This window comes from Stegodyphus dumicola, chromosome X1 (genome assembly GCF_044657685.1).
Source record: "Stegodyphus dumicola isolate Sdum_Otavi_A_Nest chromosome X1, ASM4465768v1".
Taxonomy (NCBI): Eukaryota; Metazoa; Arthropoda; class Arachnida; order Araneae; family Eresidae; genus Stegodyphus; species Stegodyphus dumicola.
Genome location: NC_140780.1, coordinates 76774991 through 76791909, shown reverse-complemented (window position 1 = coordinate 76791909; position 16919 = coordinate 76774991). Strand labels below are relative to the sequence as shown.

At 31.2% G+C, this 16919-nt stretch overlaps 1 protein-coding gene across 1 annotated transcript in view; it reads right to left on the bottom strand.

The window, feature by feature from the left end:
• Positions 1-3740: 3740 nt before the first annotated feature.
• LOC118198852 (beta-1,4-N-acetylgalactosaminyltransferase bre-4-like) overlaps positions 3741-16919 on the bottom strand; it is a 49465-nt gene continuing 36286 nt past the window's right edge. Inside the window, exons 6-8 of the mRNA XM_085807981.1 lie at positions 11813-11908; positions 5508-5682; positions 3741-4408 (exon numbers count right to left, since the gene is read on the bottom strand). Of these exons, the coding sequence (XP_085664107.1) occupies positions 5547-5682; positions 11813-11908 (232 nt within the window). The 3' untranslated portion in view covers positions 3741-4408; positions 5508-5546. The remainder of the gene's footprint in view (positions 4409-5507; positions 5683-11812; positions 11909-16919) is intronic.

Here is a 16919-nt window from a genome sequence, read left to right as displayed (position 1 = left end):
AGAAGTATTGATTCATGCAGTGTAAAAATTACTCTCTTAAGAGCAAAATCTAGAGTAGCTCCTATTAAGAATTTGACGATTCCTAGATTGGAATTAATGTCCTGTTGCATTGGATCCCGATTATTATATTCTGTTTGTAAAGCTCTTAATGATTTTGATATAAATGTAATTTTATGGTGTGATTCCACAGTCGCATTATGGTGGATCAGAAATCCTGGTAATTGGTCAGACTTTGTAAGCAATCGTGTTAAAGAAATTACTAAGTTGATAAAACCTGAATCATGGAGGCATGTGCCTGGTAATATGAACCCAGCAGATGTGTTATCTCGAGGTTGCTCTGCTAAACAAATGATTAACTCGGAGTGGTTTAAGGGACCTTTCTGGCTAAGAGAAAGCCCTGAATTTTGGCCTACCAATATTGTTTGTCAGCCGAGCGAAGCTGACTTGGAAAAGAGGAAGGTAAAACTTATTAATGTTAACTTTTCAGAGGATACCACTCCTTGGTATGCAGAAAGAGTTTCTGATTATGAAAAAATGATTCGTGTAACCGGTTGGGTGTTACGTTTTATTTCTAACTGTAGGAAGAAGTCAAATTTGTGTAAAGAATCTAAACTAACTGTTGCTGAAATCATAAATTCCGAAAAAGTTTTGATTCGGTTGGTTCAAAGCTCAAATTTCCCTGACATTGGAGCTCTTAATCCACTTGATGTATTCATTGATAATGAAAAAATTATAAGAGTTAAAACTAGAATATTGGAACGCAAAGACAATTCTGAATTTTTAACACCAATTTTGTTACCGAGTAAATGTATCTTTACTACATTGTTAATTGAGTCAGTTCATAAGAAACATTGTCATGCTGGAACTCAAATGCTTCAATCTATTTTAAGAGAAAGATTCTGGATACTAAAACAACGTAAAACTGTGCGTAATGTGTTAAAAGGGTGTGTAATACGTCAACGATATAAAGCGAAACCGATGTCTTGCGAAGTGACTCCTCTTCCTGAAGATCGCGTAGGAGATTATAGGGCTTTTGAAATTTTGGGAGTAGATTTAGCTGGCCCATTGTTTTTGAAAAACGGTAAGAAGGTTTGGATGGCACTCTTCACATGCGCTGTGTACAGGGCAATCCATCTAGAACTGGTGACTTCGTTATCAACAGAATCTTTTCTTTTGGCTTTAAGACGATTCATAGCCAGACGTGGCAGACCACGAACTATTTATTCTGACAATGGGACTAACTTCCGAGGAACGTATAACGAAATGTCTAAACTTAACTGGGACATAATAGAGAATGAGGCAAAAATAAAGAGAATAGTATGGAAATTCAATCCACCAACAGCCTCCTGGTGGGGAGGTTGGTGGGAACGGCTAGTTCGCATGGTTAAAGAACTTTTAAGACGTTCTTTGGGAAAATCGGTTTTATCTTATGAAGAACTGGAAACCTTAATTTGCGATTGTGAGTCGGTAATTAATTCTCGACCTTTAACATATATTTCGGAGAACTCTGAAGATGCTATCCCTTTAACTCCGTCAATGTTTTTAATTGAAAATTGTACTTCGAATGTAGCAGATATAGATAAAATTGACTCTCAGCATTTTTTTAGAAGAATTAAATACCGCACAAAACTTCTTAAAGATTTAAGGAACCGTTTCCGAAAAGAATATTTGGGGCAATTAATAATGAAACAACCACAAAATAAAGTAACCCGGTTGCCTAAAATTGGGGAGATAGTCTTAATAGGCGATGATTTCAAAAAACGCTTGTATTGGCCTTTGGGTAAAATTATAGAGAAAATTCCTGGTCGGGATGGCAAAGTTCGAACAGTTAAACTAAAAACTCAGAATGGGATTTTCATAAGGCCCGTTCAGCGTATTTATCCACTAGAGATACAACTAGATGAAAATTATTTAGTTGAAGAGCCTAACGTTAACGACGATAAGAAAAACGATCAGACTGACGTACAGCATATAAAACAGAAATTTACGTCGTCAGGACGGCTTGTTAAGAAACCTAATGTACTAGACCTTTTTAATAGGATAACATATGTTTTTGAGTCGTTTGCCACTGACTCAAAAAGGGGGAGGATGTTGCATAATCGAGAAAATATTGTTAAGAATTTTATTATTACTATTTTTTATTATTATTGTCTATTTTTCAAAAGTGTGTTTTTGTTTTATTATTGTGTGAAGTTGTAACTATATGTCTTTTCTTGTGTGGCAACAACGCTTCTGTAATTCTTCAATTTGAACTTTAGGATGTGTGCCAAGTTTGATGGCGTAATGCTCTGGTGAGAGCGTCGATTGATTGTGTAAATGAAACATGTTGTTTCAGAACGTTATTTCTTTAAAATATGTAAAATAAATGTTTTGTTTTCTGAACTCGGATTATGCAAACGTTATTTAGTTTCAACATTTAGGAAAACCCTACTCATCTTAAATAAGTTAACAGTAAATAATAATAGTATTAATAAACAATCAAAAGCTAATTTCTCACTTATCCCTAAACTTCTATATCAAAATGAAAGATATTTATTTATTTCTCCTACAAGGTTAGGTATTCAAGACCATTTAATTACCTCAGTTTCAGAAAATCTTCAACTTACCAAGTTCATATATGTGAAAATTTATATGCAATCCTACTTTTTTCCCCCTTACAAAATATCTAAACAAATGCAGGATCATCCGACACGTAAGGCCATCTAAATTTTGGGCCAATATGGTAAAAAAGCACTACCAGATTGTATGGTGCAAGAATTATTGCCTTTAAACAGTTATACCCATCAGTAGGCCTGTTGACTGTATACATTCAGTGGCTAAGCTAATAAAATACATTATCACTGAGCACAAATGTCAGGCCATGAGCATATTTACACAGTTTAACTATCTTATTTCGCATGAGCAAGCTCAGTGTTTTCATTAATTTGCATTTCATTTCAATAAACAATAAGATTCAAGGACAAATAATTTAAATCATATTTAGAATGGATTTTAACTGCTGTTGGTGTTTTCAACTGCCAAAATTGTTTGCAAAGATAATTTGAGGAATTTTTGTTTTTTATTTTAGTAAAAATTTTCCAATATTGGATAAACCTATACTGCATAGCTGGCAGAGCAAACATGCATCTTAAATTGGTCTTTCTGCTCATAAAAGTTTGCCATGGATGCCATGGCAAATACTATTCGTGTCTATATAAATTGATAAACTGAAGCATCACTTTCTATTTCTTGCAACTGTGACACCACTCACCAGAAATTTTAGAGTAATTACATGCTAAACAAAGCAAAACTTAACCTATACATCATCATCAATAAAAATTCCTAATCGTTTAACATCTTATTAGGAAAACTAGATAGTGTTATTAACTTGCATTGTCAGTTCCATTCCAACCTATATGCCATTCCATTTCATTGAAACCTTAACTATTATATTTCATCATCTGTAAAATATTTTGAAGATAGGTTTCATGAAAATTATGTAATCTCTGAAGAGTTACACTTCAAAAAAAGAAGAAAAAACATCAGCAATAGTATCTGCTGTTACCTGCAGCCAGCAAATGTTTTTGAGACTTAAATTTTGGAAAAATTGGCTCAGGCCTTATAATTTTGCGAATAAAATTGATTCTATTCTTGTTTAAAAATTCATCAGCAATATCTTCAACAATAATTGAGTCATCCTATGTCTACAGTGTTTGCCATTGACTTGAGTCATTGTATGATCATTCAAATGACACACAAAACAAGAATCAACAGAACGTTTACATATATACATATTCACATACATGCATATATCAAATCTGACATTGATCATTTCATACATATTTACCCTATATTAAAAATGAACAATTTTTAATTAAGGTGAATGATACATAAAATAAAGTCGTAAATCTATGAATAAATAACTATATAATAGAAATATTTATAAAAAACACATATGAAAGTTTAAAACAATGACTTTTCCATTTCTACATGTAAATTTTAAACCAGTTCCTTTTTCTGCATATATCATATTCAAATGATGTAAATTATCATATTAACATATGTACTAGAATTTAAATAATTATACTTTTTCCTTGCTAAACAGAATGTAATACAGAAGATGACACAGCAACTTATTCTTTTCTTCACAGTTAATGAAGAACTTTTAAGTTCACATTTTCAAGGAAAAAATTTTAAAATAAAATACCACAGGTTATTTTCTCAAATTCTGCAATCAAAACAAACTGCTAGATCCCATAAGGATATACATACTTAAAGTTGAGCAACATTTTCAGTAAAGAAACTGATTCTTCCACATAATTCTGAAGATATGTAATTTCAAATTTTCAAATCAAGATAAAAAGTTAGCGAGAGGATGCAGAATTTCTAACTTTCAAAATACAGTATTAGGATTGAAAAGGACTCCCATCTGAAATAGAAATTTAAAAAACAGTCACTAAAGCATCACTAAAAACGTATAAATGACCTTTGAACTCAGAGAAAAGTTCAACTACAAGCATACATGAATCATGACATTTTCAAGTTTGCACACACAGAGAATAACAGACAGGCATTTTATCAAATTGAAATTAAATACAAAATAATAATCACTATACTACGTTGACAAATTTGATGAAATTTTCAAAAGTTGGATAACTATATACTTTTTGATAAAATTTTCAGATTAATACAGGTGTGAGAAATTTATGTTTGTTTGTATTAGTTGTTTTATAAGTTTGTTCATAGCACATCTACAGAAATATGAATTTAAACACAAATTCTAGGCAGTCACTACATACATTTCATGCTTTCTAAAACTTTATTACTGAAATCCATATTTAACACACAGTCTGCTCTTTCAGTTTAATTTGTCATCCTTTATATATTTAAATGCAAGCCTCTGTTCATCAAGCATTATTTTGCTCAACTTTCATACGTGATATATATTTCATTACTTATATTTTTCAGTGGCCAAAGTTTAAGAAAAAGAAAGATTTATACTTTGATGATTTTTCAGTTTTCTGCAATATATTTCTAACTTGCAGAATGCAAGCTGATACCTCCATAAATAAAGATCAAAGCATTTTTGCTCATACTTGACAGACTGTTCAATGATATATCTATTCAACAATACTGGAACAAAAATTGATGAATAATGTTTTCTCTGTTTGCTCTTGAAGATAGCAACTTCTAGAACTTAATGTATCTCTACTCCAAATTTAGCTTTATGTGATTCTGAAATACAAACCCCATAGTTTAATTACTTTCTACATTTGTGAACAGATACTTTTTCAAGGTTCCTCTGCAGGCTGTGATCTTGATGAGGTGCATGGACAGAAAAAAGTGCACAATATGGTTTTTAATCTTCTAATATTTTTCAGGAGTTCTAAATAATTTATATGCATTTCTCCTAAACATGTTTGGCTATCAATATAACTATTCTCAAATCTGAAAATTACAGAAAACTAATGAATTTCTGCAATTTATTGGCAAAGACATATAAGGAAATGTTATATAAAAATACTCACTGAGAAGTTCGCTAAACAGCAGATCACAAGATCGGAAAGCTATTTTTTAATTGCTTCTATTTCAACAAGTACCCATGTGTACAGTTTCTTTAAAACTACGTCAATAAGTTTATATTGTAAATTGCTTAAACCATCTTTCTTGAATCTGTATTTTCCTTTGTAAAGTTTATTATACCTGCAATATGTAAATAAATAATGTTATATTTTTCAGAAGTAATGAAAAAGTCAGCACTAAGCAATTACTTAGAATTGCACACAACTGACAGATTTTAACACATTTTAATTTTTCAAAAAGAGTAAACAAAAAGGGGGAGGAAAGCTTCAGCATCTTCCCCAAGACTGAAAAAAAAAAAAAAAAAAAAAGGCTAATTGCAAAAGTAATCATAAAAAATTATTATAAATTTAAAAGAAAAATATAAATACTATAGAACTATACGACAAAGAAATGTAGATACACTTAATAAATCTGAATTAACAACACTAACTCTGCATTTAAAGTTAATATTGTCATTAATTGGATCATTTTACTTCAGATAAGGGTTGAGTAAAAAAATTTTATCCATGCTTTACATCTTATGTTCAAATCTCTCTATATATAATAATTTACAAAGTTTGATTGCATACATGTTGATCCATAATGAAGAAAAACGTAGAAGTCATGAAGATACATTGTACAGGCAGAATGAATAAGGTGGCAGTCCTGGCAGATTTAAATATTTCTTATTTTAACTAACATTTGCAGCCACAAATCATTTGGCATACTAATCCTATCTGTTCCAAAACCTTTACATATTTTATATCATTGTAGTAAGCAGCAAAGGAGTGGCAAAAAGTGGAAAGCAAATGCGATGTTTTGGGGACAAAAATCTTAATTGAGTGAAAGACTTTCAATTTTAATGTCATTTCACTGGCTAATTAATGAAGCTTTAAAATGATTACTGAGTTTCAGTTTGCAAAATCACTTACCACACTAGAATTATGAGGAATTCATATGATGGCAGATATTAATTTTGAAATCATGCAGTTTAGAAAGCTTTACTGTAAGCAATTACTATTTTTAGAATAGAAGGCTGAAATAGTCAAATTAAAATGAAGAATGCGCTGTTGTAAATTTAAATTAAGAGTTTTGACTAATATATTTTTAAAAATTTAATGTGTATTTTTACACTAGATTAACTTGCAGAATGAAATTATTTTCAAATAAAGATCACATCAAAGTTTGAAAAAGGTGAGGAAATTGATACAAAATTATAAACCTTTAAGAAATCCAATTTCAAAATTTCAATCTAGACATCCCAAAATATTCAGCACTACAGATGCCTGATACCTTTTTAAGTTTTGTAAATTGTGTAAATGAATCCAAATTATAAGCAAGCCAAGCTCATATTTGAACACATTCAACAAGTTAAAAAGTAAAGTTGCTTATCCTAATCATTAGATCTTTTATATATGCTGCATATAGAGCGCACGCACACACACACAATTGGATTGGATTATTTAATTATGGCAAAGCACACGAGGGCTATCTGCCTAAAGGGACGGATGCCTTTGTGGAGGACTTTCTAAGGGAAGCTGGCTCATATACGCGTTACACATGGAGAAAACCACGAAAACGCCCATGCAGCCAGCCCATTCGCGGGATTCGAACCTCGGACTAAACCACCAGTGTTCAGAGTCTTTACCGCTCGGCCGCTGGTGGGCCCACACACACACAAATAAGGAAAAAAAAAAAAAAAAAACAAGCAACAATACCTACAGATCAATTTTCAGGAAACTTCAAACTGCAAATAAATATACAAGAAAGTTTTAGAAGACACTGCTTTTAGCTGAAGCAAATTCAGTGTATTTCATTGGTATGAATGGGGGAGGGCTAATAAAATGAAAAACGTTGTGCTCTTGGTTTCCATGCAAAAATGAGCTTACGGTCTGATGTATTCTTCATGATTTAAATAGATTTAACTATTTTCTTTTTATAAAATATTTTATCAAATATTTCTACATCAATACAACATTTTGCATTCATACAAGGGCAATTTGTGAAGTCCACGTAATTATGGTAAACCACCGTTCTTTTATCTTTTCAGCATCTTATACATTGAAGAATTTTTTCTAGACTTCATCAGTATATACATTCTTCTGCAAAAATATTTCTAGCATTTTGTTGCACATTAAAGAAAATGGTGCACCTGAAATTTCTTTTTTTTGGGGGGGGGGCACTACTAAAATTTTTAGGTAATTGCAACGTTAATTTAAGTGAAATTCCTTTTTTCAACTGTTATCTAATTTCGCATGTTTTATTGTGGAAAACTTAGTTCACCCATCATCCAATCAAGTAATTACTCACACATTATATGCTCAAGACGCGAATCATGCTTCATTCAATATAATTCATGAATTATTTATTTCATTAATGTGAGTAGCATTATGAATTAATTATTCACTCACATTAACTGACTGCCCACCTTATGTAAATAAAGGTTTATTTCATATTGTGTATTTCAAATTAGTAGACATTTTTTCACTTTCATATATTACTAGAATAAAACACTATCACAAAACAGATTTTCAAAGTAGAATGGAAAGATATTTTCCCTTTCATGAATTTGACCTGTGAGGGAACTAGAGGAAGTTTCTATTTTGAAACTAAAGTTAATAAGTTAAAAAAAAAAAAAAAAAAAAAAAAAAAATCAATGTCTGAGTTGTAAGACATCTCTTGAAAGCACTCATGGTTTAACTACAGAGACAGGCATATGAGGATTAGGAAACTGATGGCAGCTTTTAGGTTAGGAAAATAGTTTTCCTCAAAGGTAATAACAGATTCAATACAATATCTAAACACATTTCAGATAATCCAGAATGCTTAAATGTAACCTTGAAATAACATGGCAAATGGACCTTTAAACACATATTGTCACTTCACTGTTGTGATTAAAAATATGTGGTTTTTATATGTTCGAAATTAACTCCTTTCACCTTGCAAGTTACACAAATAAATACTGTTGAATATTATCTAGGATGAAAACAGAGATTTGAATTATTTTGACAAAATATATTTTGAGTGATGACTTGTAAAAACCTAGAACTTAATTACACAGGTTATTAACAAAAACCCTATTTTTTCCAGTGCTAAAAATTTATAGCTAGTTTCAGAATCACAAATATAATACAAACTAGTAATATTGTTTTAAATGTTTCAGGTAATCTTAAATTTTTTTAAGAGAGGCCACACCATCTAATGAGAGCAAACTACTCTTGAAACACAATGTAACACTAAATTTATGATACTATAAATATGCAACTCTTATAAATAACACTATATTGCCCTTAATGATTCAACATTCACTGGAACATTAGGAGTACTACCCATTTATCATTACCCCCTACAAAAAACTGGAAACCTCATAGTAGATATGTATTCTAGGTACTGCTAATTGAAATGAATTCATGATGAAAGGAGACTCAATGTGGCATAATGATCAGTGAACACAAATTCAATCATTTCATTATGAGGTTCTTGGCCAATTCTATTCTAGATATCACATGAAACAATGAATGACACAGCAGTGAAATGGAAAGATGTGGGAATTAAAATACATTGCCCCTAAACAAAAAAAAAAAAATTATGCAGTCAACCTACCTAAACCTGATTTCAGACACTAAAACCTACATGCATGATGATTCTCAGTATCTTAATAAGAGTGTTTGAATGCATGCAAATGAATGGTTATGAGACTAAGTTTTCAAACCTGCCCATTAAAATATTCCTAAAAATCTGAAATTTTAAATGAAAGAACATTGTAATAGGATTCCTGGGGCAGAAACTATTTCCCCCCCTTATTTATCAAGTTACCGGTTACAAAGTTTATAAGTCATATTAGCACGTGATAATGGCTGTTCTAAAAGAATCAATTTAAATTGAAAAATTAACTGATTTCAACTATTTTACATGAAAGTTTTGAAAAACTTCTAATATAAGAAGAATTACATATTGCAGTATTTGATGAACATAAAACAGTGATAGTTCACTAAGGAATGACCAAAAAAGCAAAAAACCTTTTATTGGCTTCAATATTCTTTATTCACAAATCATAAATGTTTTGTATAATAAATCTGCGAAAGTATGGCAAAAATTTAAGCCAGTTCATGAACATGTAAAATTAAACAAGCTACTTCTTTTTAGAAAAAATGTATTCCATTAGCTGTTCTGAAAGTTGAAAAATGCATGAACATAATGGCAGTATTAGAACTAGTGGAAAAATTGCATAGTATAAGTAAAAAAATTAAATTAATTTGATAGAATTTTAGTATGTTCTTTGTTAAATTCTTACACTGCGTTTATAACTGCTACTAAGAGTACATCACAAACTGAACTATAATTACAATATTCAAAGAAACTCAAGCACAATATGTTAAAAACAAATTAATATATAAATACAGTAGCTATTTTGAAACTAGGCAAGTTCATTAAGTATAATTCAGTGCTCTAAAAGATAAGAGTGGGGCTAAATCAAAATATAAAGTTAAAAGATATTGTAATTTTTGTCATAAAAATAACCACTTTAGAAGTAAGTGTTTTCACTTATTTCTCAAGTGTTTAAAATTAAAGGCTAGAATTTTTTCAAAAACATATGTAAATAAAAGTGAACTGAGAAAATATGAACAAAATCTTAAAAATAAATCATGCCCAATAGCAAATATGAAAACAGTAAAAAACATACAATGAAGTTAAGGCAAAGGCAGTAAGCATCTTCAGGACAGTGCTGATACTGGGAATTCGCAAGTTTAGTTAAAGCAAGCTCTAAAAGGTAGAACATATATATATGAAACAATAGTGCAAGAATGGATCATTGATTCTACAGCTTCAACTCATGTGACAAGTGATATGAACTTCCCCTGCCCTCAACTAAATAAGGGAAATAAACAGATACTAACTGCTGCCAATAGTGCTAAAGTAATTTCTAATGTATCAGTGAAGGTTGTCTTGAATTTCGACTTGAAACTGTCATATTACCCAGACAACATTAGAAAAATGCACTGTATGTATAAATAGTAACTTACATTTAGTTCAATGATGTATGAATAAAGGTTGCATAGTTACATTTAACAGTAATAAGTGTACTATTAACAAGAATAACATAGCTTACAGTAGAATTCAATAAGACTTGTTATATGTCGACTGCAGGTTCAGAGAGAAAACACTTTTTGGCTTATGCAGCATGATATTCTAACATAAACTGCATACTAAAATGGCACCAGAAGTTAGGTACCAGAAGTACACAGGCAATTCAAATGCTTGAGAAAATGATTTAGCAAATGGAATTAAACAAATGTACTTACAGCATAGCTAGGTTTTATTTATTTGATTATGGCAAATCACTCAAGGGTTATCTGAGGGGTACCTTTGTGGAGGACTTTCTATGGGATACGCATTACACATGGAGAAAACAACCAGCCCATTTGCTGGGATTTGAATCCTGGACCAAACTACTAGTGTTAGCAACTTTACTACTGGTGAGACAACTCCCAGTACAGACTATCAGACTTGCAGTTAATTCAATAGAAGAACCATATCTAAAAAAGGACTTTATATATTATAATACTTTGCTTTGATTTTAGTGCATACGGATATATGAGGGCCAGTGGAAGTAGAAAGCTTAAGAGGCAAATAATATTTTGTAAATTTCATTGATGACTATTTGCAATACACTGAAATTATTTTACTCTTTCAAAGGATAAAATGCTGGACAGACTTAATGAGTATATTGCAACGTAAAATTTAAAAAGAAAATAAAAGTTCTAAGACCTCATAATGGTGCAGAGTACTGTAATGAATCTAGTGAAAAGTGCCTAAAGGAACTTGGTATTTCATCAGACTTCATTTCATTAATTTCCAGCTCAAAATACTGTTTGAAGATATGAAAAATCTTTCATTAATAGAGAAATTTATCAGAGTTACTTGGAGCACAATATATCATAATCACTGATGCACTAAATCATTTCTTTGGCATACAAGTCTCCATTCCATTGTTTCAAATAAATAAATTAATTAATATTTGTATTTTAAAGTAATAGCTTTCATACTATTATAAACGGTTATATCAAATTATTCTTTAATTTTTTTAACATATGAACAAGAATGTAACACAGAAATACCAAAAATTCTATTCAGAGATTTAATAAATACATAAAGCAAATGCTATACATAACAGTATAAAAAAATAACTTTTTACATACATCAAAAGTACTAGTTCTTCGACACTAACATACAATAAAAAGCCTTTAAAATTAAATTTTTAACCTCATACCTATCTGGATTAGGTTCATCCTTCTTGTGCTTCAACATAGTATATCGAGCTATTTTAGGAGAATATCTTGAAATTTTCAATCCATGATGCCGTATTCTGAAATACAATTGGGAAAAATGCAATAAATAATTTATACTAAATAGAAATAATAAATATACACAATATCTAAAACTTTTTAATATTATCAAGTAGACACTTATTTATACATTAGAAAATAAAAATTTAATTACAGAGATTCCAGCTCTTGAAGCTTTACTTTTAAAAGGCATAATTTCATGGACATTACACTAATTCTTTTTACATACCATTATCTCGTGAGATAATTCGATCATACCTTAATTTTTTTATTAAAAATTGACAACTAACAAATACAATATGCACATCTGAAGAAAGAATTCCGAACTAATTTTAAAAACACACAGTCAGAAATGCTTAGGAAAGAAAATATAAATATTTCAGACCCCCCCCCCCAAAAAAAAAAAAAATCACATGAAACTTTATGAAAGAGTATAAAGTGATCAAACACCTTTAATAAATAAAATAAAGGGCTTTCTTTAGCACAGTTGCAATTGATGATTCTGCATTTCTTTTATAACAAAGTTCCTTTTATTCATTAAATCCAGACCTGATCACTCCAGACTTTAAAAACAAAACCATAAATACTTTATTTCACATAGATACTTTATTTACACACACACACACACACACACAAAAAGGGAAAGCTTTCAGATTATAATATTTTCCGCAAGGGTTTTTTTTTTTCTTTTAAACTTTTTGTGTGTTACCTTTATTTATTAAATATCACGTTCTTCGGACATAAAGCATTATTTTATGATTTACAGATGTTATAGTCATTACTATTAAAGTGCTTTTTTAGTTTACTTTTTTGCCTCTAAATTTGTGCATACTGTTGCATAAACTTAATTTTCTAAATAAACTGCCAGATGGTAAGAAAAACTTGGATTTTTATTTAAACTTCCAAATGATTAAATTTGATGCAATTTATGAAAGTTTAACACTGCTGAAACTACCAGTAATTCCTTCTATCAAAAAGAATCAAATTTAGTTTCAAGGCACCTGCTGTACAACAGAAATGCAGGAAAGTACATCTTAAAAACAGAGGTGTAAAATATGCACCAAAATCTCAAGCTTGTTCATTGAGTTTGAAAGCTACATTCACTGCCTCCTTTACGGCCATACCCAATTTTCTACCTATACAATACAGCACGGAAGGGACCAAATTTTTCTTTTTGGTCTCACTGTCAGTAAGCTTCTAAATCGAAAATTCCATATAGTTACAAAGGTAACTAATTTTAGCAACATTTTACCAAATACATGTAATTAATCACATATAAGGAAAACTGCAAGATGTGATATTTTCAGCTTTACTGAGCCTATTTGCATGCTCTAAATAGCTACACGCATAAACTACCATGAAATAAAATTGCACAAAGAATTGCATATATAAACACAAAACAAATATATATAAAACCATCTTTTTCTTCAATGGCTCGACAGCCCTGGGTGAATCCTGGCCTTCTCCAGGCATCTCTACTTTTGGCAACCGTTTTCCAGTTTTTAACCTTTAAAATATTAAGATCTTTTTCAACACAATCAATCCATCTTAGCGGAGGTTTGCTCCGAGGTCTATATCTCATGGGCTGCACCAACAATCTTCATTCATTCTAGCCAATTTAAGTCTCTGTAGTTTGACGAATTTTACAATATTGGGTTGTTTGTAAATTTTATAGAGTTCTAAATTAGATCTCCATGATCCATTTACTTGGACCCCATCAAGAATGCAACGCAATATCTTTTGCTCAAGAATTCCCACAACTTCCTCATCATGTAAAGTCAATGCCAAAGTCTCTGATGCATAAGTCAAGACAGATCTTATAAGACTTTTGTAAAGACATAATTTAGTTCTTAATTTAAGAAAGCTGGATTTTAAATAACTCTTCTGGGCATAAAACATCTATTTGCAGCAATGATTCATAACTGATAAGTCAGATTTTAAACAAGGTAAATATTTAGTTTTATTTTCGTTTACAAATAATTCTTTTAGCACTTTGTTCCAATGCCATAAATGCCTGTTTATTAACACGTATTATGATGTATAAACATTTATTCTAATATTAAAGAAACTCCTTTTAATATCTGCAAAATATGTATAAATAAGCTTTAAGTCAGATAAATTGTGGCAAAGCAAGATAAAGACTTGGGAAGGAATAACTTTCACAAAAACAAACTTAGCATACCTTAATTATTGCACTCTGTAGGTACTGTACTCTTGTGGTTTTTTTTTTTTTTTTTTTTTTTACAAGGCTAGAATAATTCTGCAATCAGCCAGTTATCAGCAGCATTTAGCCAACATAATATGCTTTCTTTTATGTCTGTGGCATATTCTGGTACTTCAAAGCTTTTTATTATATTGAAATTAGGCAAGATGTCAGTTAATAGTTATCAGATGGCCTCTATGTATTCAGGGGTAACACTACATGTATCGTCCACGTCTTCAAAAGACTACATGTGATATTACCCATTGTTTAAATCAGATGACTCGCAGCATTCCTTTCCAAAAAATATCGACAGTATTTCTATAAACTTCTTATATATAATAAACTAGTAATTTTTGTAAACATTCAAACGTTTTTGTTAGTACTGTTATCAATTACTGAATTATTACGCTGAAATTAGGATATTATCCTAATAAACCCTCAATTGTCTTTAATATTAAGAGCAATAGAAAAAGTTATCTACACCTCATTAAATTAATGGTTAGAAATGATTAATCTTAGTGAAGTTAGTTATACTGAATGCCAAGAGAGGCTGCAAATTAGTCCTTTTACATAAAAAATATTATCAAGTTACGAATTTCAAACACATGTCTTAATCAGAATTAAAAATATCACTCCAGCACATATCTGAATGACAAGAAAGTGAAAAGTTATACTATATGTAATAGTATGGGTCAACAAACTTTATGCATAAAAAATCCATGCAACTGCAGTTTACAGTATATATACTGCAATTTGCAGTTGCATGGATTTTTTATGCAGTATATTTGAATATCAATCAAAGTGTGATATCAACCATTTGCAGTCCCTTATTAAGCATTGGATCAGTTAATAGACACTATGGTCAAGGGTAACCTCAGGCAAAAAATGCATCAGAAGGTTGTTTTCTGCCATTATTGATTGAAAGAAACCATAAAGTGACTACAAGAAATTTAGATCTTCAAAAGTGCCACTAGGCTCCCGAATCAGCACTCTATTGCTGCACGAAGGCTTAACGAGATTGCACCATATGCAAGAAAACCAATGGTTTGTCTTCCACTCACTCTAGCTTCCAGACAGGCCCATTTAAAATGGAGCCAGGAAAACTGAGCCAGAGTATTGTTTAATGCAGAATCCAGATATAGTCTGAACAGTAAATCTAGACATGTTTTGATCTGGAATGGGCCAGAGTATTGTTTAATGCCGAATCCAGATATAGTCTGAAGAGTGATTCTAGATATGTTTTGATCTGGAAAGAAGGAAATAATAACTTGCCTTCCCTTCTTTATGACATAACCCACTTCTGTGACTGCGGTTTAATGGTTTAGGGAGGAATCGTGACGTGTGGCTGCAAGGAGCTGCATATCCTCTAAGGAGGTTCTGTAACTGTTCATAGATATACGGATGAGGTATTGGAACCCCAAGTAAAGACTGTTTAGGGGTGCTGTTGGCCCAGAGGTTTTGCTAATGGATGACAATGCTTGGCCTCATCAAGCATATGTGGTGTCAGAATACTTTTAAACAGTAGATATCACTCGAGTGGACTGGCCACATTATTTACCCGACTTGAACCTGACTGAGCACGTGTATGATGACATCACCATGCCAAATTCCAGCCCAGACTTTTAAGAGGTGAAAAGTGCACTTTTAGAAGAGTGCCATGCAATTCCACAAGACTTGATCAATGCTTTGGTAAAGTCTATGAAATAAATATGAGAGGTTTGCATATCTTGTTTGAGGAGACTATTTTTCCATCTCTTTCCAGTTTCCATAAAGTTGGTTTTAATTTCAATACTTTGTAAATAATCAATTGCTAAACATTGGAATTTATGTTAACTAATGCTTTTGTACATATTTCTATTAATAATTTTTCATTAAGTATCAGTTACATTTCATTTCTGCCATTACTCTTTAATTTTGATGACTAGTGTGTGTGTATATATATGTGTGTGTGTGTGTATATATATATACACGTGTGTGTGTGTGTGGTATTTTAATTGCATAGGAGGCATCTGGTACTTTGAACAGCTTGCAGTCGTCATGGCCGAAGATGAATATTTTGATGCACTGCAACTTGAAGTCTACATAGTTAGATAGATGGATGCATAAATCACAAGCTTCCAGATGTAGCCATTTCAAAACATAATTTTATTCCATTATTATTCACATTAGATCATTTTTGTAGACAAGGAATTTATCCCATCATACTTACATATGAAAATTTTTTATGTACACTGATTTTAAAAGTATGACGTAAGCATTTTAGATAGGACAGCATAAGCAGCACAGAGTTATTTGCAGTGTAGACATTACGAAAAGGAATGGCATAGTTGCTTGCGAAGAGTATTTATACCAAGTATGGTGCATAAGTATAGTTAATCTGTGATTGGTTAATTTTAGGTTGTAATGTAACATGGAAAGATCTCAAATTTCGGACAACAGACGAATTCAGGGAGGAGAATACCAAATTTAGAATAATTTTGAAGTTGCAATTATTTCTTAGAGTAACCATCATGTTTTGTTGTATCTTACACACACACACACACACACACACACACACAAACATATATGTGTATAAAATAATTGGTCTCACGGTTGATGTTCAGCTGGATGAGCTTAATGGCTGTATTTTTGTATATTACCCTTAACATGAAGCAAATAATTTGGTGTACATACTCAGCTTTTTCTCCGAGATTGTGACACCTCCGAGACAGTCTTATACATTCTAAAGAATATTCCCCTGGCTTTGGTATAGAATGGAAATGTTCATGTCTAGACAAAGATGTATGCCCTTCTTCTCAGTTGGATGCAGGATAGGACCAAAGGATACA